Raw genomic sequence first — 26,178 nt, forward strand, 5'->3', positions numbered from 1 at the left:
GCAAAGGGAATCAGAAAGGAAAAGGGTTGGAATGACACCCCGGGTGACCCAGGAATCTTGGTAAAGAAAAAAGCTCACTGGGGAACCTGCTAGTAGTAGCTCTCCAGCCCCTGGGGTCTGGTTATGGGGGGGGGGACTAGAGGGGTGCACATCGGAAATAAAAAATTTTCCTTTTTCCTCTGCTTCCTAACTCAAATTGAGCTATAGTCACCTCCTTGGTGTCATACCTAGGACCGCTTATTCCCCGTCTTGCTGAAGGTCAGGTATCCTACCCTTTCTATCAGTTGTTGTTAGAGTTCACACCAGCAGCTGCTTCCAAGTTGCCATCTTGTTGTTGTTTTTATGCTTAGATTTAAAAATTTTTTTTATTGATTTAACAATGATTGAGAAGACTGTGGGAAAAGAAGCGTACTATTTCATATAATTCAATTCCCACCACCAGGGTTTCATATACCCTTCCCTCCATTAGTCATGGTAATACCTGAAACTTGGTGGCTGAAAAGCATTAAGATATAAAGCAGAATAATTACCTTAATTATCAGGAACCTAAGGTCAGGGTATAGCAGATGAAATTTGGAGTCTTCATGTTGGGAGGAGCTAGGAAGTCTATTTTAGGTATATTACAGGGGGCCTAGGACTTTTTTGTACATGAGCCACATGCCATTTGTACTCACCTATGGTTTGGTGAGGTTTAGAAGATATCCTGGTTGTAGTCTGTTGAGTTTTCAGGTGATTTTTAACTGCTTTTCCTATTTGATCTGGGAGATCAAAAAGTGGCTGCTGCAAATCCATAGATAGCCATGCCTCCAGAAGTCCCCACCTGTTTTTTATATTTATTTATTTATTGGATAGAGACAGCCAGAAATTGAGAGGGAAGGGGGTGATAGAGATGGAGAGAGAGAGAGAGAGAGAGAGACCTGCCACACTGCAACATTTGCTAAGTTTTCCTCTTGCAGGTAGGGATCAGGTGTTTGAAGCTGGGTACTGGCCTGTTTTTTAACACAGTTACAGATACCAGCTCTAGGCTAGGGCCTAGGGTACTGGATATATGCATACAGGTATCTACAAGCAAGGGATAATTATATAACTAAAAGTAAAAGTGGTTAATAGCCCCCCCCAAGATTAGACTTAAACTTAGTGTGTCATTCTAGTAGAATAGCCTAAAGAGGGCATCATAAATTCTCTTTTTTAAAAAGGATTTTTATTTATTGATTGATGTGAAAAGAAAGATAGGAGAGAGAAAAAGAACCAGACAACACTGGTACATGTGCTGTTGAGGACTGTACTAAGTATCTCATGCATGAGAGTCCAAAGTTTTACTCACTGTGCCACCTCCCAGACTATGCATCATAAATTCTCTAATATATTTATTACTTAGCCTAAACATCATACCCTTTACTTCACTTCTCACAATCATTGTATCTACTCAATTAATACAAAAGTAAGAAGTATTCTTCCACCTTTTTAAATTATTTGATTTTTTAAAATTTTTATTTATATAATGGAAATATTGACAAGACTATAGGATAAGAGGGGTACATTTCCACACAATTCCCACCCCCAGAGCTCTATATCCAAGCCCCTCCCTTGACAGCTTCACTATTCTTTATCCCTCTTGGAGTATGGACCCAGGATCATTGTGTATTTTATTAGTGACTTTAGTATTGATTTACAAAACTATGTGATGATAGGAATATATTACCACACCATTCTAACCACCAGAGTTTTGTGTCTCATTATCTCCAGTGGAAACATCAGTAGTTTTCCCAAGGTCACAGATATGGGTTGACCCATTTCTATAGCTATATATATTTATACATATTCACCCATTTTTTCCTGTTGCTCTGCCTTCTCTTCCTTTCTTTTTTTATTCATAAAAAATAAAAATGTCGACCGTAGGATAGGAGGGGTATAGTTCTACACAATTCCCCTCCCTTGAAAGCTTTCCTATTCTTTATCCCTCTGGGATGGGACATAGGACTCTGGTAGTGGAAACTGTATGGAGTTACAACCCTACTATAACTATACACCTTGCAATCTTGTAAATCAATATTAAATCACAAATAAAAACATTAAAAAATAAAAGTATCATACAAGTTAACAGATCACAAAAGGGCACTAATTCCCTAATTTCATCTGCTCTGATCCTACTTTTTGGCTCCTGTTCGTTAACCATCTTGTCTCAACTTAGGTTATGCCATCTTCCAGACACCAAGGTACAGATGCTACCATGACTCCATCCTGACTTCTCTGGGCAGATGACCTCACCAGTGTGTCCTGGACCCTCATATCTCCAGAGCTCTGGTTCACTAAGGAAAGATAGAAACAGGCTGGCGGTATGGGTCAACCTGTCAATGCCCATGATCAGTGGAAAAAGAGCTACAGAAGCCAGAACTCCTACCTTTTGCTCCCCATAAACAACCTTGATCCATACTCCCAGCAGGAGAGAAGTGATAGGATGAAGATAAGAGGACTCTGCACTCCAGTTCCATCAGCACCCAGAGAGAGAGAAGGAAAAGGAGAGGGACATATGGAGGTAGTTATGATGCTATGAGTGGCTTAGAGAGACATATGGAGATAGTTATGATGTCATGAGTAGCTTAGAGGGGGAATAGAGGATTGAATCAGAAAAAGAAGGGGCAGCTATGAATAAATTTGGACAGATAGTTGTAGAGAACATGGTTGGTCCATGTCTACAACTTTAAGGGAACTAAGGTGGATTGTAGTGGGATAGTGAAGATTCAGAACTCTGGTGGTGGAAATGGTATGAATTCAAACCCGTCAACATTCTGTAATATAAAAATTCTGTAATATAAAAATAAAAAAAGGTCAGTGAAGCTAAATGTTGGTTCTTTGACAGGATAAAAAAATGGACAACCTCTAGGCCAGACTCACAAAAAAAGAATAAATAAACAGGGGTTTGAATTATTATGAGGAAAACTGGGAAAAGTTACACAGAAAACTGAGAAATGTTATGCATGTACAAACTATTGTATTTAATGTCAACTGTAAACAATTAACCCCCCAATAAGGAAATTAAAAAGAAGATGAATTTAATAAAAAGGATTATAAATGAAAGAGGATATATTATAACAGACACCATAGAAATCCAAATTATCATGTGAGACTTCTATAAACAGCCAGATGCTACCAAGCTAGAGAACCTGGAAGAAATAGAGAAGTTCCTAGAAACATATAACCTTCCAAAATTGAACTAAGAGGAACTAGAAAACATGACCAGGCCAATAACAGCCAAGAAAATTGAAACAGTTATCAAGAACTTTCCCAACAATACAACTCCTGAACCAGATGGTTTTACATATGAATTTTACAAAACCTTCAAGGAAGAATTAATACATATACGATACTTCCAAAATATTGAAAACACAGGAATACTCCCTTCCACCTTCTATGACACCAACATAACCCTGATACCAAAAGCAGACAGGCAGACAACAAAAAAAGATTTCATCATTCTTTTTTTTTTATATTTTTATTTATAAAAAGGAAACATTGACAAAACCATAGGATAAGAGGGGTACAACTCTACACAATTCCTTCCATCAGAACTCCGTATCCCATCCCCTCCCCTGATAGCTTTCCTATTTTTAACCCTCTGGGAGTATGGACCCAAGGTCATTGTGGGATGCAGAAGGTTGAAGGTCTGGCTTCTGTAATTGCTTCCCTGCTGAACATGGGCATTGACAGGTCGATCCATACTCCCAGTCTGCCTCTCTCTTTCCCTAGTGGGGTGGGGTTCTGGGGAATCAGAGCTCCAGGACATACTGGTGGGGTCGTTTGTCCAGGGAAGTCTGGTTGGCATCATGCTAGCATCTGGAACCTGGTGGCTGAAAATAGAATTAACATATAAAGCCAAACAAGTTGTTGACTAATCATGAATCTAAAGGCTGGAATAATGCAGATGAAATGTTGGGGGGGGGGGGTCCTCCATTTTGTAGATAGCTAGTAAGCATATTTTAGTTATATTCCAAAGTGCCTGTGGCTATACTAGTTTTTTTTTTCCTCCCTGAGCCTGAAGTCTGATATGCAGGTGGATCCTAGTTATTGTCTGAGGAGATTATGCCATGGCTGGAAAAAGGACAAGAAATCTGTATCAGGGAAGAAAGTAGCTCCCAGATATGGGAAAGGTGTATAAATATTGTTGAGTGCAGACCCCATTGATTTGACCTGATCTGGGACCCATATTCAGCTTAGGAGCCTATGGGACCTCTGCATCCCTGTAGATCCAACCTCACATTCTGTGGTCATCAGTAGGAACACTCCAAGCTGCCCCAATATCAGGACCCATCTTCCTCAGGTGTAGCATAGCATATGTTGTCCAGCCTCCCTTTAGAGGATGTAACACTTTCTACTGTTGTTGATCCAAGTTGAAGGCAAAGTCCTATGGGGGCCCACAAAGGGGTTTGTTTTGTTGTTCCTGATATAGATGATTGGTAACAATGGAGAGAGGGATTTATTTGATGTGTAGGCCCATCATGTTTGTTTGGGAATCTCAGGACTGCCCAAATAGGGTCCCAGCTGATAGGGAAGCCTGATAATGACTAAAGAGTCATTGTTCAAGTATGCCAGTCTCTTTCCCTTATTCAACTTTTGCAGTCCTTGCTTTGATAAGGTTAGCTTGGGAGTGAGTGAGGAAAGTATAATAAGAAATAGGTGAGGAGGGTATTTAAGTATAAGTAGACACTCTTTCATTATGGAATTCATACTGACTCACTGCAGACTATTGTGTACTTTTGCTTTCAGGTATATATTTTGCCCTAATTTATGGATACATGTGAACATATGCCCTATCTCATGGGACCTGGTCTACATCATTCTTAAAGATGAGTAGTATTCCACTGTGTATATGGCACTGCCTCAGTTGGTCATGCAGCTATAAATTAATGAGAACAACACCATCTTCATAGAATGTGAGGAAAATGCTGTAAGATAAAGTTGGGCACAAAGGGAGCAAACATTCAGAAGTTTGGAATCAGTCACAGGAAAATGAATAAACAAAAACTTCCCTTTCAGCTTTGAGTGATACTACAAAATTCCTGAAGACCCCTTGTCTACATTTCAGCATTATTGCTATAGACAGGAAAAGGAGAATTAGAGGGGGTAGGGTGCTGGCACACCTAGATAAGTGCACAAGGACCCAGGCTTGAGCTCCTGCTTTCCACCTGCAAAGGGGATGATTCATGAGTGGAGAAGCAGGTCTGCAGGTGCCTATCTCCCGCTCTAGCTCTACATCTTCTCTCAATTTATCTCTGTTATATCTAATAAAATAGAAATAAATGAATTGGAACCAGAAAAATGATCCACTTAAAAAATCTCAAAGTTTTTTTTCTTTCTCTCTTTTTTTTAGTCTCTTAACTTGCATTTCCTCATGTCTAGTCTTGTTTCTGTTTTAGAAATAGAATAGTTTGTGTTGGAAATACAAATTTTTTGAAGTCAGCTAAGAATATATGAATTATTTACATTCCCCTACAGACAAATGCTTCTCTTACTCTAAATGTTAATATGCTGTGATTCTTCTCAATTAAGAATTACTCATCTGATTCAACTGCATGTAAATTGGATCCACCTCAGAGGGGATGCAGCTGTCCAGATCTCCCTGTCCCATATGTTTGTAGTAGAATATTAGCTCATTGTTTCCTTCTTATCAAACCTCAGCACCAACACTGGAAGAAACTCTTCTTCCATGCAGTGGTGTTATTTTGTTTCATTTAATAATGAAAGGCAAAACATACCCTGCGATTAAGGAGTTGAGGCTATAGTCACAGGGAAAATATCTAAAGGAAAAAGCAAATCTAGGGTAAAGCAAACATGGTATTATTGCCCAGAGTCTTAGAAAGCCAAATACTGTTAAATCAGTGAAAATGTGTACCTAAAAGGACAAAACAACCATCATGGAACTTGGCATTTCAGGTGACCAGACAACTTGATGTACTGAATATGGACACTGACCATTCCACCTGCATATATTTTGCCTTTAGGGCAAACAATAAATTAAGACCCCCAAATGCAACTTTGTAAAACAGTCTCTGAAAGCAGGGTTAGTTTTTTTGTCCAATCTAATATATCAACTTCAGGTTGTTTGGGGGTGGAAGCAGACCTTTCAGGCCCTTGTCCACACTGAAGAAAAAAAATAGACTGTTAGACAATTTACTAGATATAGCAAAAATACAATCATAAGTGACAGGAGAGCAGGCAGACTGTTATGGAAGCATTGTCTGAGGTTGGGAGTGTGGGTCTATGTGGATCTTAGCTTCCCTATCTACGCCCATGTATTGATTTAGGGTATATTTGCCTTTTTGTATTGACTTGTTCCAAACAGGAGGTTATATTGAGTAATGAGGCATCAAAACAAACAAACAAACAAAAAACCTTGAAAATGCATCCTTTCCTCCATAGAAGTCTATAAGGACTTTCAATTGTACTTGCATATCCTCTCCCTTTCTCTCTCTCATTAAATAATTAAATAATTTTTTAAAAAATAATTTATTAGACAAATTATGTGACTGTGAGGAGGGGCAACATATAGAGTAGTGGAAAATGGCTATATTAATAACAATAGATTTTAAAAGTCCTTATAATGTATCAAACACTGTTCTAAGATTAGCACACTTGTAGCCTGGAAGGTAGCTCAGTAGAGTGCAAAATTTGCATGTGTGAGGTTCCAGGTTCAATTGCTGGCACCTATCTCTCATGAAATAAAATAAAATAAAAATTTTATTTTAAAAATTTTATGCTTGCTTGTAGATCTTTGTGCATGCTCAGGATTAACATATTTTTGGAAATCAGGTGCAATACTGAAAACAAACCATTGCATTATTGTAAGCCATTTCTGTTAATTTATTTGAATTTTTCAAATTTATTATTTGATTTAACTACTATCATGGGAGGATCTGTGAGTTCTGGGGAAGTTAGTGATTATTAAACTGATAACTTAAAGGAAACTCAGTATATCCATACTGAAATAGTAAAGCATGCCTTCAGAGCAATTGATCATGGAGATTACTGTTTGGAAGGCTACCGAGACAATACATACAGAGTTAGCCTGGAAGCATGGAAACATACACTTGTCAGCACCTTGTATTTATTCTGAAGTTATGAAAGCATTGAAACTTCAACCAAGATAGTCTTTTCTTTACCTGGGAAGTGAAACCAGATATTTAGGTGCAATGGTGGGCTTAATTTTATGGCCTTTTGGAATAAATCATGGGAATGAACTTCATTCAGATGTGGTGGAATATGCCAAGGAAAAACTGGAGAGCTTCATCAAAAATAGCTTCGATAAATTTGAGTTTTGTGAACCTGCATTTGTGGTTGATAATTGCCTCCAAATAGGATCTAACAGTTATCAGTATGATTTACTGCAGAGCAGGTGTCCAGAAAGACCATGAAAACTACATGGAAATATTACTAAAAGTTGGGGGCATCTTAGTCATGCCTATAGACGATCAGTTAACACAGATTATGCAGACCGGACAGAACACTTGGGAAAGTAAAAATATCCTTGCTATTTCATTTGTTCCAAATAAGAATGATAATGGGAAAGCAGATTCTGTGGGACTCCCCTACCCTGTGCTGTCAGGAATCTACAAGACTTGGATCATATTCATAGTCAATGCACACTTAGATTTTTTTTGTTCTTTGCCTCCATGGTTATCGCTGTGGTTCAATGCCCGTACTATGAATCCACTGCTCTTGGAGGCCATTTTTCCCATTTTGTTGCCCATGTAGTTATTGTTATAGTTGTTATTGCTATTGTTGCTGGGTAGGACTGAAAGAAATAGAGATAGGAGGGGAAGATAGAGAGAGGTAGAGAAAGACATCTGCAGACCTGCTTCACTGCTTGTGAAGCACCCCCAACCCTGCAGGTGGGGAGCCAAGGGGCTCCAATCAGGATCTTTGCTCAAGTCCTTGTGCTTTACGCACTGCACTACTGCCTGGCCCCCTATACTTACACATTTCATAAATGATGAGATACAAGCCAAAGGGATTCTTCAAAGAGCTCCACTGAAAAGGAAAAGGAAGAGAGTTAAACACAGAATTAACACTTATGTCTTTGTGGGTAATCAGCTAATTCCTCAGCCCCTAGACAGTGAGGAGGATGAAAAAATGGAAGAGAACAAAGATCACAGTGAAGCCATGAAGCCTGAGGAACCATCTCAGGATTTACTGAGAGAAAAAAATTATGAAGCTGTCCTCCCTGAATCTTTTCTTAAAATATTTATTTATTCATTATCTTTTGTTGCCCTTGTAGTTATTATTGTTGTTGTCATTACTGGATAGGACAGAAATGGAGAGAGGAGGGGAAGACAGAGAAGGGGAAAGAAAGATAGATACCTGCAGACCTGCTTCACCACTTGTGAAATGACTCCCCTGCAGGTGGGGAGCCATTGGCTTGAAACCTGATACTTATTCAGTTCCTTGTGCTTTGTGCCACATGCACTTAACCCACTGTGCTACCTCCCAACACCCCCCTCCCTGAAAGCTTACTTGAGATATTTTAGAAAGAAGTAACTTAGATCAAGAAGAAAGAATAGCTACTGATTATTCTTTTAGTTTGGAACATGTGGCATTTGGTAGGAGTTTAAAAAAGAAAAGTCGGAGACTTCCGGAGGCAGAGCTACGAGCAGCAGCAGATCCTTTCTACAAAACCTTCAAAGAAGAACTAATACCTCTACTTTTAAAAGTCTTCCAGAAGATTGAAGACACTGGAATACTCCCTGCCAGCTTCTATGAAGCCAACATAACCGTGATACCAAAAGCAGACAGGGACACAACCAAAAAAGAAAACTACAGACCAATATCTCTGATGAACATAGATGTGAAAATATTGAACAAAATTCTAGCCAACCGGATACAGCAGTATATCAAAAAGGCTGTTCATCATGACCAAGTGGGGTTTATCCCAGGCATGCAAGGTTGGTTTAATATACATAAATCAATCAATGTGATCCACCACATCAACAAAAGCAAGACCAAAAAGCACATGGTCATATCAATAGATGCAGAGAAAGCCTTTGACAAAATACAACATCCCTTTATGATCAAAACACTACAAAAATGGGAATAGATGGAAAATTCCTGAAGACAGTGGAGTCTATATATAGCAAACCTACAGCCAACATCATACTCAATGGTGGAAAACTGGAAGCATTTCCACTCAGATCAGGTACTAGACAGGGATGCCCACTATCACCATTACTATTCAACATAGTGTTGAAAGTTCTTGCCATAGCAAACAGGCAGGAGCAAGGAATTAAAGGGATACAGATTGGAAGAGAAGGAGTCAAATTCTCCCTATTTGCAGATGACATGATAGTATACATGCAAAAACCTAAGGAATCCAGCAAGAAGCTTTTGGAAATCATCAGGAAAGACAGTAAGGTGTCAGGCTATAAAATTAACATTCAAAAGTCAGTGGCATTCCTCTATGAAAACACTAAGTTAGAAGAAATTGAAATCCAGAAATCAATTCCTTTTACTATAGAAACAAAACAATAAAATATCTAGGAGTAAATCTAACCAAAGAAGTGAAAGACTTGTATACTGAAAATTATGAGTCACTACTCAAGGAAATTGAAAAAGACACAAAGAAGTGGAAAGATATTCCATGTTCATGGGTTGGAAGAATTAACATCATCAAAATGAATATATTACCCAGAGCCATCTACAAATTTAATGATATCCCCATCAAGATCCCAAGCACATTTTTTAGGAAAATAGAAAAAATGCTACAAATGTTTATCTGGAACCAGAAAAGACCTAGAATTGCCAAAACAATCTTGAGAAAAAAGAACAGAACCGGAGGCATCACACTCCCAGATTTCAAACCGTATTATAGGGCCATTGTCATCAAAACTGCTTGGCACTGGAACATGAATAGACACACTGACCAGTGGAATAGAATTGAGAGCCCAGAAATGAGGCCCCACACCTATGGACATCTAATCTTTGACAAAGGTGCCCAGACTATTAAATGGGGAAAGCAGAGTCTCTTCAACAAATGGTGTTGGAAACAGTGGGCTGAAACATGCAGAAGAATAAAACTGAATCAATGTATTTCACCAAATACAAAAGTAAATTCCAAGTGGATCAAGGACTTGGATGTTAGACCACAAACTATCAGATACTTAGAGGAAAATATTGGCAGAACTCTTTTCCGCATAAATTTTAAAGACATTTTCAATGAAACAAATCCAATTACAAAGAAGACTAAGGCAAGCAGAAACTTATGGGAGTACATCAAATTAAAAATCTTCTTCACAGCAAAAGAAACCACTACCCCAACCAAGAGACCCCTCACAGAATTGGAGAAGATCTTTACATGCCATACATCATACAAGAGTTTAGTAACCAACATATATAAAGAGCTTGCTAAACTGAACAACAAGACAACAAATAACCCCATCCAAAAATGGGGGGAGGATATGGACACAATATTCACCACAGAAGAGATCCAAAAGGCCAAGAAACACATTAAAAAATGCCCCAAGTCTCTGATTGTCAGAGAAATGCAAATAAAGACAACAATGAGATATCATTTCATTCCTGTGAGAATGTCATACATCAGAAAAGGTAACAGCAGCAAGTGCTGGAGAAGGGTGTGGGGTCAAAGGAACCCTCCGACACTGCTGGTGGGAATGTCAATTGGTCCAACCTCTGTGGAGAACAGTTTGGAGAACTCTCAGAAGGCTAGAAATGGACCTACCCTATGACCCTGCAATTCCTCTCCTGGGGATATATCCTAAGGAACCCAACACATCCATCCAAAAAGATCTGTGTACACATATGTTCTTGGCAGCACAATTTGTAATAGCCAAAACCTGGAAGCAATCCAGGTGTCCAACAACAGATGAGTGGCTGAGCAAGTTGTGATATATATACACAATGAAATACTACTCAGCTGTAAAAAATGGTGACTTCACCGTTTTCAGCCAATCCTGGATGCACCTTGAAAAATTCTTACTATGTGAAATAAGTCAGAAACAGAAGGATGAATATGGGAAGATCTCGCTCTCAGGCAGAAGTTGAAAAACAAGATTAGAAAAGAAAACACAAGTAGAACCTGAAATGGAATTGGCATATCGCACTAAAGTAAAAGACTCTGGGGTGGGAGTGGGTGGGTGGGGAGAATATAGGTCCATGAAGGATGATAAATGACATAGTGGGGGTTGTATTGTTAAATGGGAAACTGGGGAATGTTATGCATGTACATACTATTGTATTTACTGTTGAATGTAAAACATTAATTCCCCAATAAAGAAATAAAATTTAAAAATAATAATAAAATAAAAAGAAATAAAAAAGAAAAGTCTTTCTTAAAATTTCATTATCTTTATTTATTTATTGGATAGAGACAGCCAGAAATTGAGAAGGGAAGGGGGATAGAGGGAGAGAGACCCTCACAACACTGCTTCACCGCTTGCAAAGCTTTCCCCCTGCAGATGGGGACCAGGGCCTTGAACCTGGGTCCTTGTGCACTCAACCAGGTGTGCTACCACCTGGTCCCTTAAGAAAAGTCATCAGAGCAAATTATAGTGAAAAAAAAGCACAATTTGTTTCTGTCTTAGTAATAAAAATGATATATTCAGTGATTCAAAATAATTCATTTTATAAAATCTATTTTCTTTAAATCTTGGAACAATTACTGTTTTAAATCAGAGTGACTTCCAGAGTGGTAATGCAACAGTCAAGATTTTTTTTTCTACTATAAAGCTTTTTCTGATTCCTTATAGATTTGTAGTGGTGAGGGTTAGATTTAGTTTTATATAATGCTGGATGATTGTTGAGCTTATATACTCTGATTTGAATTGCAGTTGTTTGCATTTATTTGAGGAAAGCTTTCTTACCTAATAAGGAATTCAAATGCTTCACAGATCCACTTACCTTACTTTTGTTGTTGTCACTACTGCTAAGTTGATATAGATGTATTCTGGGCAATATGGGTGCAATGACAATACAGACATTGAAGAAAAAATAAAGTTTCATGGAATTCAACAGACTGCTACTTTTGCTTCTGAGTCTGTTTCCAAAAGATCTAAGGAAAATATCTGCTTCTCTCATAGAGATTTTAAGAGCATATGAAGTAAATATTAATGTAAAGTAAGCATACACTTAATGTAGTCCTTAATTTGTATGGACTCTACATTTTCAGTATTTAAAAATAATGAGATTATATTATTTCCTGGAGTCTTAGAAGATGGCATACTTAGAAATTTTTTTCTATAGTCCTCCATTTAAATGAAGTACTAGGCTTAAAGATCTATTTTCTATGTAATTGTTGATAGTAGTGAGTGAAATAGGCATGATGGTCAATTTTGGGGGTGACCAAAGTAGCTGAACCAGCGTAAGTTTGGTCAGCAGGTGCACTTTAGCAAATAGAATTTCCAGTTTATCAGAATATCTGTCAATGACATAGTAGGACTGAGCTAGCTTTGAAATTCAAATTTGTTTAGTACAAGAAATATTCAAATAAATTATATGTAGATGCATTTTGCTTTAGAAAATCCTGTTCAGAATTATACTGTAAACTTTGGGACCTATGTTGTATTTAATTTATTCCCATGCTGTTTTATTTCTTTGGGTAAAATTATAATGCTTTCCTTTCATTATTTTTTTATTAATATCACATATTTATATTACCATTTGAAATTAGTTGTAGCTAATGAAACAGGTAGCATATACTATCAGTTTCTTTTCTTCCTGCCATGACTTGAAAACTGTCATCCTGGGAGTTGGGTGGTAGTGCTGTGGGTTAAGCTAAATGCACATGGCGCAAAGTGCAAGGAATGGATTAAGGATCCTGTTGGATCCCCCAGATCCCCACCTGCAGGGGAGTCACTTCACATGTGGTAAAGCAGGTCTGCAAGTGTCTACCCCTCCTATCTCCATTTCTCTTTGTCCTATCTAACAATGAAGACATTAATAACAACAATAATAAAAAAACAAGGGCAACAAAAGGGAAATATATACCATTCATTTTATATATATAAAGAATTTTTTCATTCCTTGTTAATAAAGTATATGGTATGGTATATTTACTACTGTTGCATGGATTTTATATTTCTGAAAGGAGAAAAATAAGAATGACTTACTACCACCAGCATCCCTATTTTAGTAGTCAATGAAACATACTTAAGTAAATCCAATTATTGTGTAGTGAAATTATTACTATATCTCAGCTAAGATTCAATTGTTGCTAACTCATAAACAGTTTATACAATCTCAGGACTTCTAATTCTACACACCAAAAAACAAATGTTTGAACTATTTTAAGCATGGTTTAGCCCAGGTAAATAAGGGTATTTTAATAATGGGAAATGCTGGGGGCTGGACCCATTGCTCAGGAAAGTCCAGGCCATAGTCCCCATGACATTTGAGCGGGTCTAACCCCAAACCCTCCCATCCCTGCTGTTGAGATATGGCTGGTCTATCCCTGACCTCTGGAATTTATGAAGGCTGGACCCCCTGATGGACATGGGACCTCTCTCACATGTCACACCTTCCCCTTTTCCTTCTTTTACTTGTGATCAAACAGTCTGTGACTATTTTTTGTATTGCTCTGTGTTTGGGTTAATGGTTACCTCAACCTTCCCCCTAAGTTAGGGATATATATATATCTGCCTGCCTTTTCTTTTAATAAATGGGTTGCCCACCTTTCTGAGGCCGCTCCCGGAGTTGAATGAGTCTGAGATTCTCTCCACACACATCGCCCCCACAGGCAGAGTTACCCCAGAATTCCCTGGGGAGCAGCTCTGACCCTTGTGGCCAGGGGCGCAGGGAACCCAGAGCTGCCTGCAGTGAAAGACACTTTTGTGGAAGGGATTTGCTTAAGAACAGTGACTGGGTTTAGGCATCAGATATAGAAGAGTGTCTCCATTCTGTTGTTATTAGTGAGAAATATTCCATATCATTGCTGCCATAAAAATGTCATATGGTTGTTATTTGTTAGAGATATTTACCTTGTTTTGAATCTACCATTTTAGGAAATTTGGGGAAGAGTTATTTTATCTTCATTGTCCACTCACTGCCATTTTGTTCTTACAGCTGGTGTCCATATATGTAAACATCCATATTCTTAAGTGATTTTACTATTTACAAGAAAGTTTACTTAAGGAAGTATTTGAAGATTGCCTTTTTTTCATATCTTCTCTCATTCTGTTGACCTTAGCAAAATGTACAGTAGATTTCCATAATTGAATATTTTGTTATTGCATTTTTAAATACATCATTTTATAGTTGTGACTTTATTACTGACTTTAAATAGAAATGAAAAGTAGAAAAAGCACAAAAAGCAAGTAAAAAAAAATCTTTCTACTACAGACTGTAGTTTAGATGATTGTGTGGATAGTGTTGTCATCTACAGGGATCATAGGATATATAATGGGGAAGTTATGTAGAAAAAAAACTTTTTATTTTTATTTTTTTATTGCCACCAGTGTTATCCTTATGAATCCCTTGCTCCTGGCCATTTTGTTTCCTATTTTTAGGACAGAGAAATTGAGAGGGAAGAATAAAGACTAAAACCTACAGATCTGCTTCACCACTCATGATGCACCCCCCTGCAGGTGGGGAGCCGGACTCAAATCTAGGTCTTTGTACATAGTGATATGTGCACTTAACTGGGTCTGCCACCACCTAGCACCCCCTCCCTTTTTAGACACTATCAATTTATTTATTTATTTTTAATTAATAATTCATTGATTACTTTTTTCCAGAGCACTGCTTAGCTCTGGTGTAGGGTGGTGCTGGGGCATGAACTTGGAACTTTTGGTACCTCAGGCATGAAAGCCTTTTTGCACAACAATACTATCTCCCAAGCCTGAAAAGTATTTAAATTTATGATAGTTTGATAATGAGTGCACCAGACAGTTGATTAAGTGATCTGGAACTCCTTAGACTGGGATTAGTGTTTGATGCTTGAATGTTATTAACATACAAGTATGTGTTTAGAAGGGGCCTCAGGATTTCTTTAGGAAGACATAAGTGGAACACACAAAACTGGGGATGGGATATTAGAAGGATAATGATGAAACAAACCAAGGCAAACAGTAGTTTGAAGACAAAAGTGATAAATTTCAAGATTTCATAGGTAATATCTTAGACACAGAGAGTATTTAATTAAAATTACTGTCACAGCTGGAACATTCTACAGTACCACACACCTTGGAATTCTTAAGATTCTTCAGTATGTGCCAGGACAGATTCCATAGTGTGTGTGGTAGACTAGCATAATGGTTATTCAAATAAAATGTCATGCCTGAGGCTCCAAGATCCCAGGTTCAATCTCCAACACCACCATAAGCAATAGGTAAGAAGTGCTCTGCTGGGAGTTGGGCAGTAGCGCAAAGCAAGTACTGGCTCAAGGATCCCGGTTCGAGCCCTCGGCTCCCCACCTGCAGGGTAGTCACTTCACAAGTGGTGAAGCAGGTCTGCAGGTGTCTATCTTTCTTTCCCCCTCTCTGACTTCCCCTCCTCTCTCCATTTCTCTCTGTCCTATCCAACAACAATGACATCAATAACAACAATAATTACAATAATAAAAGAACAAGGGCAAAAGAGAATAAATAAATATTTTTAAAAAGAAGTGCTCTGCTAATAAATAAGTAAAGTGTAATACACACACAAAATTACATTCACATGTTAATTCATGGAAATTCTGAATGATATTTTGTATTGTCCTATGGGCAAGCAAGATAACTCACCTGGATATTGTGCCTGCTTTGTCATGTGCATGATCCAACTCCAGGTTCTGTCACAGCCTCCACTATAAGAAGCTTTGGTGCTGTGTTTTTTCTCTCTGTCCTTTGTCTCTCTCCTATAAAAAAAAAAAAGAAAGAAAGAAAGAAAAGAAAAGAAAACATTGGCTTGGAATGGTGAAGCCCCAATGACAACATAAAAATAAAGTCATATGTTATATATGACTTTAAATAAGTAAATACATACAACATGTAAAATAATGTTACTTTATATGCTGAAAAATAAATTTAATTGCAGGTGAAATTAAAAATACTACAAAGGGGAGATTACTATGGATGACCTAAATGAGTCCTAAATTCAATCACATGTAGTAAAAGGAGGCAGAGGGATAAATGAAGGCACACTGGAAGATTCTGACCTTTCCAGCTTATTGGTTTTGGTTAAGAAATACTGACTTTCCACTTCTAAGACTCAGTTATGTGAAACTTTAAGCTATCAAGTTTGTGAAAGCTTATTACAATAATCACAGAAAACAACACAGTATCTTGTCAAAGTTGCCACTATTTAACACATTGGGTCCCATAACTGCCAAATTCTTAATAGGTGCCAGGCTTCATTTTTTAATAGTAGATATTATATTCTTTAGGTACTTTGTACAACTTGTCTTTGAACACATGAAATAAGGAGCCTTTTGGCTTCATGGGGAAAGAAATAGAATAGAGGTCTTTATTTTAAAAGTACCATTCAAAATTATCAGTTTCTAAACTTTATAAATATTAATGAATGATTCCAGTAGAACTGGAACTTCCTTGAGGTCTCTCTTTGCCTAAACATACCCAAGATACTGAAGGTAAAAGAGTATCAGGTATGGACCAGTCAACGCCCATGTTCAGCGGGGAAGCAATTACAGAAGCCAGACCTTCCACCTTCTGCAACCCACAATGACCCTGGGTCCATGCTCCCAGAGGGATAGAGAATGGGAAAGCTATCAGGGGAGGGGGTGGAATATGGAGATTGGGTGGTGGGAATTGTGTGGAGTTGTACCCCTCCTACCCTATGGATTTGTTAATTTATCCTTTCTTAAATAAAAAATAAATTTTAAAAAAAGTATCAGGTTTTAGCAGACTCTGAAATCATTGGCTGGTATGTCTTCTCCTGAAAGAGTAAGGAACATAAGAGGATAATGTTAACAGTTATTCACAACAGTGTTGTTAAGATTACTAGTTAACTTTCAATTGTTAGATTGGAAAGTGACTTCTATGGGAATTGAGACCTTCTGAAATACCTTTCCACTAACTGGTAAAATCACAGTTCGCCACCCCCCCTTCCTTCACCCATACCCCACGATACCCACCCCCATACAGAATCTATAATAATAGAAAAAAACAAACATTATACATTCGTAAATGTTGAAAAAAAACATAGCAGTGGAATACTCGTAAAATAAATTTCCTGAATTTTAGTTAATGAAGAGCACATAGGATCACCTAAAATCTAAGCCCCCCTCCCTCACCAATTGCACAAAAGCAAAAACAAAACAAACAAACAACAACAACAACAAAGCTATATATATGGTAGCTTTCCCCCAGCTCACCTTTGCTGTCTTCCTTCAAGGTACTGTGCTTTGCTTGGATATTTCCTGTTTCATGTCAAACTCATTTGTAGATAATATAAGTGCCGCCGCAAACCAAAATTCTCTATCACCTTCATCGCTTCCTAGGCCGAAGCCCTTTCACAATTAAGAAGATTGCGGAACCTTGAGACAGAGCATTTGCAGCTAATACGGTTGATTTGGATAGGGGATATTTCCGTCCGACAAGGCCTTTTCTCCATCCTGCAGTTTCATTGGCCCCTACATTTGTGAGTTCCGATTGGCCTTACGAATGCCAAGAGGCGGGCCCGCGTCGAGGTCATGCTCTTCCATTGGCTGCCGGAGCGGCGGCAGTTTGGAGCGAAGTAGCACGTTGAGCTGGAGATTGTGGCGGCAGAAGGCCTGCTGTTTTACCTACTGTCTGGTGGGAGTCTGGGGCTCGGTCAGGTCTCGGTTCTCGGGGATGGATCGCGTGTGGAGTGCGTGGTGCGGAAAGTGCTCCAGAGAGAACGGGCCATCGCCGCTGTGGGGTCAGCGCATAGTGGTCGCCTGGCTCAATAGGGCCGAGTGGGATCAGGTGACAGTCTATTTGTTCTGTGATGACCATAAATTGCAGCGTTATGCCCTGAACCGCATCACCGTATGGAGGAGCAGGTAAGGCGGCAGGTTCAGCTCTCTTGCCTGCGTGCTGATAGCGCCTCACCGCTTCCTTTGTAGAATTCCTGAATTGTCTAATTGTAGCCCTAAGAATGGTTTGGGCGTTGCCCCCTCTTCATGTGCCTGGGGGAAGGTCAAATCTCAGCTCTAGTACTAATCCGGTTTGCAGAGAGGGTGTTTCTCTGCAACCCTCTTGTCAAATCTGTGAGCTTTAATTCGTATTTCATTTTTGGGAGTGTGCCTGTGGGTTCAGTGTAACTGAACCAGGACTGAGTAGGTTAATTCCTTAATGTAGATACCTGAGTTAAGTTAGGAAGGGTAGAAGGACTTGCATACTAAATCATGTTTAATGGGTCGCTTTAGTTTACTTGGTAAGACTGAAGTGAGACCAAACAAACAAGGGATAAAGGTCTCAAGGGGTAAGAGCCTTTTCTCGCAGAATAATTTTAGGGTTTGAGGGCAAAGGAAAGGGATGTGCCTACACTTTATTGTTGGTTGATTGTGTAGCAAGTAGGTGTATCTTATAAATCTTATATGTCCTAGCCAGTTTTCCTTGCCCAGGGACTTTGCCTTCGCATCTTCATGTCTGTTCATACACTGTTGAATCAGTATATAATGAGGTGGAGGGTGGACCAATGAAAGGGAACTTTATGATGGTGCTGGACTGTGACCCTTTAGGTTAGGAAACGAACTCCCCCTGGCAGTGGCTTCTACTGCTGACCTGGTACGCTGTAAGCTCATGGATGTAACTGGTGGCTTGGGCACTGATGAACTTAGACTGCTGTATGGCATGGCGTTGGTCAGGTAAGACATACATGGGTAGGTCCTTTCTAGTTCTTCACCTTCTCCATAATTTAGCTGTCCTCCCTATATTATTTGATAGTCCTTTGCTCTAGTACATTATAGTATGTCATGATTATTTTTTCTAGATTAAGCTCATGAAGAGCAGTGCAGTGTTTTATTTTATCACCCATATGACTTTAGTACAGAATAGATTAAGAGAAACTGTCCTGCTTTGGAGCCAAAGTCACCAACCATAAGTATAGGACAGAACTCTCAGTGGAAAAGTTGTGGAAATGCCATGTCCATAGCTCACCAAGCTATTTTGGAGCCCCACTGATTTCAGTGAAATGGTTATTTGGGTTATGCCATTTATTTCTCTTTCAATCCCAGGTTTGTGAATCTTATCTCAGAGCGGAAGACTAAGTTTTCCAAGCTCCCCCTTAAGTTCTTGGCTCAGGAGGTATGTATGAAAGTGACCTTGCTCAATTATTTTTCTCCAGGAAGGCTTAAGAAATAGGGCCTGGGATGATATGGGCACAGTCAGATTAGCTTTTCCTAACACTCCTGTTCAAGCCCAGCAAGATCCCTAGCATTTCAGCTTTCCTTGTTGAATGGACTTGGCCTATCTCATGAGCCAGTGGTGTTCTAGTTAAGTGGAGGCACTGGGATGCACTGTTTGTTGGAGACAGGGAAAAGTAGTCACAGCACCTTTTCTCAAGAAACTGACTGTTTGAGGGAAGAGACAAGCTTATACAACATGAAAATGCCAAAGTTTCCTGCTATGTTAAGTAAATATGTGAGGTGTGTAGAGGCCCAGAAAGGAGGTAAGTTTTCAGTCATCATGAGAATTTTTTTTTCTTGGGAGTAAAGAAAGAAGAGTAAAGACTACCGAAGGGAAAGAGAGAAGTTAGAGAAGGTATTCATGTTTGCTCACAAGAATTTCTTCATCAGTGACGAGTAGTTGGTGGAGGAGGTAGTATCTTTTCTGATTTTAAAGACTACCTGCACAAAGCAATAAAAAAGAAAAGAAAATATGTAGGAAACAGACTTGGTTTCTGATCTTGACTCTCATGCTAAAATCCAAACCTCCTCTTTGGATATCTTTTTCTCTGTCTATAAAATGGGGGAGGCCAGCCTAATTAATCTCCATAGTCACTTCCTGCTTTCTCTAATTTTTACACTCACACCCTCCCTAACAATCAGGTGAATATTCCAGATTGGATTGTTGAACTTCGCCATGAGTTGACCCACAAGAAAATGCCCCATATAAATGACTGCCGTAGAGGTGAGTCCACAGGGAGTATGCCTATCACATTAAGTCCAGTGACCTGGACTGGGTTCATTTTGGGTAGTGGGATAAAAAAGCAAGTCCACCACCTAGAATAAAGCAAGTGAGGCTCTTACCTTTGGCACAGAATTTGAGAATGTATTAAATGTTCAGCAGTCAAGATACCTATCATTTTAATGCAGGAAAACCTATGGTGAACAGTATATCAAAATTTTAAAGACTAAATTTTAAAGACTAATTTCTCCTTTTGCTTTAGGTTTCAGGACACGGTTTTGACACCATAATTATAGAATTTGTTGACATCGCCTTATATTTTGTGCCTGAGTCAAGGGAATTGGAGGCAGTTTACGAAGTAGTATGAGCCTTCAAGTATCTTAAACTCAAGGGTTCTTTGGATACTACATCCTACTTAAGAACATCTGATTCAATCTAATCACTTTGTGTTGGGGAAACTGAGATCTAGAAGAAGAAAGACACTTAACTAAGGTCATATAACTACTTACTGGGTCTGGGTCCCCCTGCTCCTTCATTTCCAGTCCAGTACATTTTTTGGTATCCATCTCCAAGTTCAGTATTAATTTTTTCTAGGAAGGGTGCTGATGAGCAGGAGAAAACAAAACAAAAAAAGCATGGGGGGGAAAAAAAACAGAGCAAGAGGTGCTGGCTATAGACATGTGAGATTTGCAACTTCTTGGAACCAGTCTTCTTTCCTGGGATTCTCATATGTATGAGACTGGAAGACCCAAAATCTGCTAGGAGCTACTTGTCTGTGGCCATTCCTATTGTACTTTCTTTCTTACTCTCCTTCTAGGCTGCTACTTTGTTCTGGATTGGCTCCAGAAGACCTACTGGTGCCGCCAACTGGAAAATAGCTTGAGAGATAACTGGGAGTTGGAAGACAAGGAAGAGATAGATGAAGAGGAGCAAGAGGAAGATAAGAATATTGCTGTTGATGACATCGCAGAACAGAGACCAGAGCCTAAGGATGAGGGGAAAGGTGCAGAACCAAATGTCAAGGCTGATGGAGAGAGCAAAGACAACAAAGAGGTTGATTCACATTGGGAAAAGGCTCTGAAACATAAGGAACACTATGGTAGGTATTTTGAGGAAGTATAGAGAGACCCATGAGCTAAGAAGACTCAGACTTAGTGTTGACACTGGTTATTTCCCTGGATCAGAATTTCCTCTGGGGGTTGTGGTGAGTCTTAGCTTAAAAAGAAAAATCACTGTCAAACCATCTTCCTTTAACCCTGTGAAGTAAAAGAGGCAAGCAAGAGTTCTAGTTCTCACTTTTCAGCTCAAGAAATGAGGTAAGAGGGACTCAGAATCCTAGGCACCTGGACTGTATACCTTTCTATTTTCTTATTTTGTTTTCAGAAAGAGTCCGAGAACTGCTGGTATCATATGAAGAGGAGCAATTTAAGGTAAGGAAGTACTCATAATGATGTTTTTTTCTTCTATCTCTGCCATTTCTTCCTTCTTGGAAAATACTGTGAGTAGTCCTGAAAAGGAATTTGAAAAAAATATATAGCAAAGCTTGAGTAAATTGGGTGGTGAGGGTAGGAAGGCAGACCATTAGAAAGGAGATGAGGAGCAGGGTCCAGTTGGCTGATTATTCACACTAATAGAAAGGAGCGAATGATTGAATTTGGGTAATCTGCCTGAATGGATGGTGGGGAACACCTAGGTATGGTGGTTGGTTTCATAGCTATTCAGTACTTCAGCTGACCAACAGAAGGTATATAGGAACTTTTCTATATCAAGTGAGCTTGAGGAATGTTTTATGACAATGACGATGGCATATAAACCATTTAGCTTAACCCTTTTCATGGATGAAGAAATTGAAGCCATGACCTAGGAGAAATAGATAGAAGTATGTGAGCATATTATTAGTATACCTGAAGCCCCAGAGTCGAGGCTCAATACCCAGTACCACAAGGAGCCAGAGATGAGCAGTGCTCTCGTGTTTCTTTCTCATTAAAATAAATATATATTATTTAATAGAAGTTGAAGCCATGGATGATTGAAAGTATTGACTAAAGGTCACATGTACATTTAATGATAGAACCATAATCAGAATATGGCTTCCTCAATTCTTTTTTTTTAATTTCATTTATAAAATGAAAATATTGACAAGGCTATAGATAAAAGAAGTACATTTCCACACAACGCCCAACTCAGAGCTACATATCCAATCCTCTCCCTTGAGAGCTTCCCTAAGCTTTATCCCTCTGGGAGCATGGACCCAGGATCCTTGTGGAGTACAGAAGGTGGAAGGTCTGGCATCTGTAATTGCTTCTCCGCTGAACATGGGAGTTGGAAGTTCGATCCATACTCCCAGCCTATCTCTCTCTTTCCCTAGTGGGGCAGGGCTCTGGGGAGACATGGCTCCAAGACACATGGTCTGCGAAGGGAAGTCAGGTTGGCATCATGGTATCATCTGGAACCTGGTGGCTGAAAAAGAGTTAATATATAAAGCAGGGAGTCAGGCTGTAGCACAGCGGGTTAAGCGCAGGTGGCACAAAGCACAAGGACCGGCATAAGGATCCCGGTTCCAGCCCCGTCTCCCCACCCGCAGGGGAGTCGCTTCACAGGCGGTGAAGCAGGTCTGCAGGTGTCTATCTTTCTCTCCTCCTCTCTGTCTTCCCCTCCTCTCTCCATTTCTCTCTGTCCTATCCAACAATGACAACAAAAATAATAACTACAACAATAAAACAACAAGGGCAACAAAGGGAATAAATAAAATAAATATTTAAAAAATTAAAAAATATATATATATATCAGAACAAATTGTTGACTAATCGTGAACCTAAAGGCAAGAATATTGCAGATGAAGATTTGGTGTCTCCATTTTGGAAAAAGTTAGTAGGTCTGTTTTAGGTATATTGTAGAGGACCCATGACTTTACTAGTGTTTGCCTCTGGCTGACATCTAATATGCAGGTGGACCCAGGTTATTGTCTGGGGAGATGGTATCATAGCCGGAAAAAGAACTTATAAGCTGGATCAGGGAAGAGAGTAGCTCCCAAATATTGGGAAAGTATATAAATAATATTAACTGTAAACCCCATCAATTTGATCTGTGGCTCATATGCAGCACAGGAGCCTATATAACCTCTGCATCCCAGTAGGACTGAGCTCACATTCTTTGGTCATGGCTAGGAACATTCCAAGCTGCACTAATTTCAGGACCCATCCTCCTCGGGTAGTAGGTAAGAGTATGTTGTCCAGCCTCCCTTCGGAGAATGGAACAGTCCCTACCATTATTGATCCACATTGAGGGCAAAGTCCTATAGGGGACCACAAAGGGGTCCATTATGTTGTTCATGATGGAGATGACCAGTGACAGTGGTGAGAGGGATCTGTTAGAGGTCTAGCCCCATCGTGTCTGTGTGGGAATCTCAGGACTCCCCAACTAGAGCCCCAGGTGATAGGGTGTCCTGGTTGTGACTACAGAGTCATCATTGAAGTATGACAGTCTCTTGCCCTTCTTCAGCTTTTGTAGTCCGTACTTTATATGACAAGGTTAGCTTTGGAGTCATTGAGGGGCGTGTAATAGGAGGTAGGTGAGAAGGGTATTTAAGTCTAAGTAGAAACTATTTTATTAGGTACTTTAAGGTGTCTATTTTTAGGTCTTTCTACTTGCTTGTTTCACTTATTGACTCACTGCATATTATTGTGCACTTTTGCTTTAAGGTATATATTTCCCCCTAACTTAAGGATACATGTACATGTGCCCTATCTCATGGGCACTGGTCTATATCTAGGTTTTGAGGTTTTGTTAAGAAGTGTGCCACCTGAAAAGGAGTTAAGGAGTCCTATGAGCTAGTAAAGGTCTCACCCGAGTAATGAGGCTGAATGGGTTGACATTCCACGCCTGAATTCTCTGGACACAATTGAAAGTGAAGCATGCTTAGGTGGTACTGGTTGCATTATTTAGGTTGGGATCAGCAGATGCAGTATCAGTTGGTATGACCTGAGAGAAGCATGCAGGAAAGTGAGCCCCACCCTAGAGGTTTCAGGACTGGGAGATATATGGCTTTATAGAGAAAAGGGAAGTTTCCTGCTGCCTTAGGGTTGAAGAAGGCAATAGATAGTTATTGCTGTAACCAAATTATTTGACAATTGGGTTAAATTTGAAAATGCTATTTTTAGGATTTTCTGTATCATGCAAGACCTCACCATAATTTATGTCCTTTTATTTATTTATTTTTTAACCAGAGCACTGCTCAGCTCTGGTTTATGGTGGTGCAGGGGATTGAACCTGGGTCTTTGGACCCTCAGGCATGAGAGTCTTTGCATAACCATTATGTTATCTACCCCTGCCCTCCTTTTATGTTCTTTATATCTAGCTATATCTTATAAAGTAACACCACTAGTTGCTTCTGTTCTCCCTGGACTAAGCTTTCAGGAGATTTAATATTTCAAAGAACACGTTATTATTAGAAATACATTAACAATTTGAACCCACTGTTAAAATTCAACTGATTTCCAATTTGAAGTCTTAAGTGCTTAGATTGAAGGAACATATACTCAGCCTCTGGTCTGTGCATCAACAAGTTTGAAACATTCAATTTTCCCTTCTTGTATTAAATAAATAGTTATTTGTGAGACTGTAAGTTAATAGGAGTGTATATTAACACTACTCCCACCACCAAAGGCCTGTGTTCCCCCTCCCCCACCCCCTAGTGAAGCTGAACATTTACTCTCACCCTCCACTGAGAGACTTATACTTTGGTGTCATACTGCAAACTCAGTCAGATTCTGCTTTGAGTTTCCTTTTCTTTCTTCATTCTCAAATTCTGTTTATGGGCGGGATCATCCCATACTCATCTTTGTCTTTCGAATTTAGCTCACTTAACATAATTCCTGCTTGCTTCATCCAAGATGGGTCACAGAAGATGGGTTCATTGTTCTTAATAGTTGCTTAGTGTAAATACACCACAGCATTCTCAGCCATTCTTCTGTTGCTGGGTACCTGGTTTGCTTCCAGATTTTAGTTATTAGGAATTGTGCTGCTATGAAAATAGGTGTATACATATCTTTTTGGTTGGGTGTTATGGAGTCCTTAGGATATATCCCTAGGAGAACAATTACTGGGTCATAGGGAAGGTCCATGTCTTTCCTTGTGAGAGTTATCTAGACTACTTTCCACAGAGGTTGGACTAATTTACATTCCCACCAGAAGTATAAGAGGGTTCCTTTGTCCCCACAACCTCTCCAGCATTTGTCATTTTTGATGTAAGTCATTCTTATAAGGGTGAGGTGGTATCTCAATGTTGTCTTTACTTGTATTTCTCTAACAATCAGTGACCTGGAGCAATTTCTTCATGTGTTTGTTAGGCTTTTGGATCTATTCTGTAGTGAATATTCTGTTCTTATCCTCTGCCTATTTTTCAATGGGATCATTTGCTTTTTTGTTGCGAAGTTTGGTGAGTTCTTTATGTATTTTGCTTATTAGTCTCTAGTCAGATTTGTGGCATGTGAATATCTTATCCCATTCTGTGAGAAGTCTCTTTCTTCGGTGATGGTTCCTTTGGCTGTGCAGAAGCTTTACAATTTTTTTTCCTTTTCTGATTTTTTTTATTGGGGAATTAATGTTTTACATTCAACAGTAAGTACAATAGTTTGTACATGCATAACATTCCCCAGTTTCCCATATAACGATACAACCCCCACTCGGTCCTCTGAATCCTTCTTGGACCTGTATTATCCCCACCCACCCACCCCAGAGTCTTTTACTTTGGTGCGATACGCCAATTCCATTTCAGGTTCTACTTGTGTTTTCGTTTCTGATCTTGTTTTTCAACTTCTGCCTGAGAGTGAGATCATCCCATATTCATCCTTCTGTTTCTAACTTATTTCACTCAACATGATTTTTTCAAGGTCCATCCACGATCGACTGAAAACGGTGAAGTCACCATTTTTTACAGCTGAATACTATTCCATTGTGTATATATACCACAACTTGCTCAGCCACTCATCTGTTGTTGGACACCTGGGTTGCTTCCAGGTTTTGGCTATTACAAATTGTGCTGCCAAGAACATATGTGTACATAGATCTTTTTGGATGGATATGTTGGGTTCTTTAGGATCTATCCTCAGGAGAGGAATTGCAGGAGCATAGGGTAGGTCCATTTCTA

General features: G+C 39.2%; 1 protein-coding gene, 1 long non-coding RNA gene and 1 pseudogene across 7 annotated transcripts in view; 2 read left to right on the forward strand and 1 right to left on the reverse strand.

Annotated features, from left to right (window-relative positions):
- The window catches only part of LOC132535856 (uncharacterized), a 442,232-nt gene extending 424,706 nt beyond the window's left edge, over positions 1 to 17,526 (reverse strand). The window contains exons 1-4 of one of the 2 annotated variants that reach the window (XR_009547603.1): positions 17,312 to 17,526; positions 15,723 to 15,835; positions 7,974 to 8,025; positions 3,505 to 3,848 (exon numbers count right to left, since the gene is read on the reverse strand). This is a non-coding gene — a long non-coding RNA (uncharacterized LOC132535856). Of the gene's footprint in view, positions 1 to 3,504; positions 3,849 to 7,973; positions 8,026 to 15,722; positions 15,836 to 17,311 lie in introns of those variants that run through there. The other variant, XR_009547604.1, reaches the window with a different exon arrangement.
- Positions 7,074 to 8,532, forward strand: LOC103126143 (protein-L-isoaspartate O-methyltransferase domain-containing protein 1-like; annotated as a pseudogene).
- Positions 17,527 to 17,638: 112 nt separating the features above from the next.
- Positions 17,639 to 26,178, forward strand: part of LAS1L (LAS1 like ribosome biogenesis factor) — a 37,430-nt gene continuing 28,890 nt past the window's right edge. For 2 of the 5 annotated variants that reach the window (XM_060183248.1, XM_060183249.1), the window contains exons 1-6: positions 17,639 to 17,962; positions 18,644 to 18,769; positions 19,139 to 19,208; positions 19,952 to 20,033; positions 20,848 to 21,129; positions 21,414 to 21,460. In XM_060183248.1, coding sequence (XP_060039231.1) covers positions 17,772 to 17,962; positions 18,644 to 18,769; positions 19,139 to 19,208; positions 19,952 to 20,033; positions 20,848 to 21,129; positions 21,414 to 21,460 — 798 coding nt within the window. In that variant the 5' untranslated portion in view covers positions 17,639 to 17,771. The remainder of the gene's footprint in view (positions 17,963 to 18,643; positions 18,770 to 19,138; positions 19,209 to 19,951; positions 20,034 to 20,847; positions 21,130 to 21,413; positions 21,461 to 26,178) is intronic. The other 3 variants (XM_016194266.2, XM_016194267.2, XM_060183250.1) reach the window with 2 other exon arrangements.

The sequence above is a fragment of the Erinaceus europaeus genome, chromosome X, assembly GCF_950295315.1.
Source record: "Erinaceus europaeus chromosome X, mEriEur2.1, whole genome shotgun sequence".
Taxonomy (NCBI): Eukaryota; Metazoa; Chordata; class Mammalia; order Eulipotyphla; family Erinaceidae; genus Erinaceus; species Erinaceus europaeus.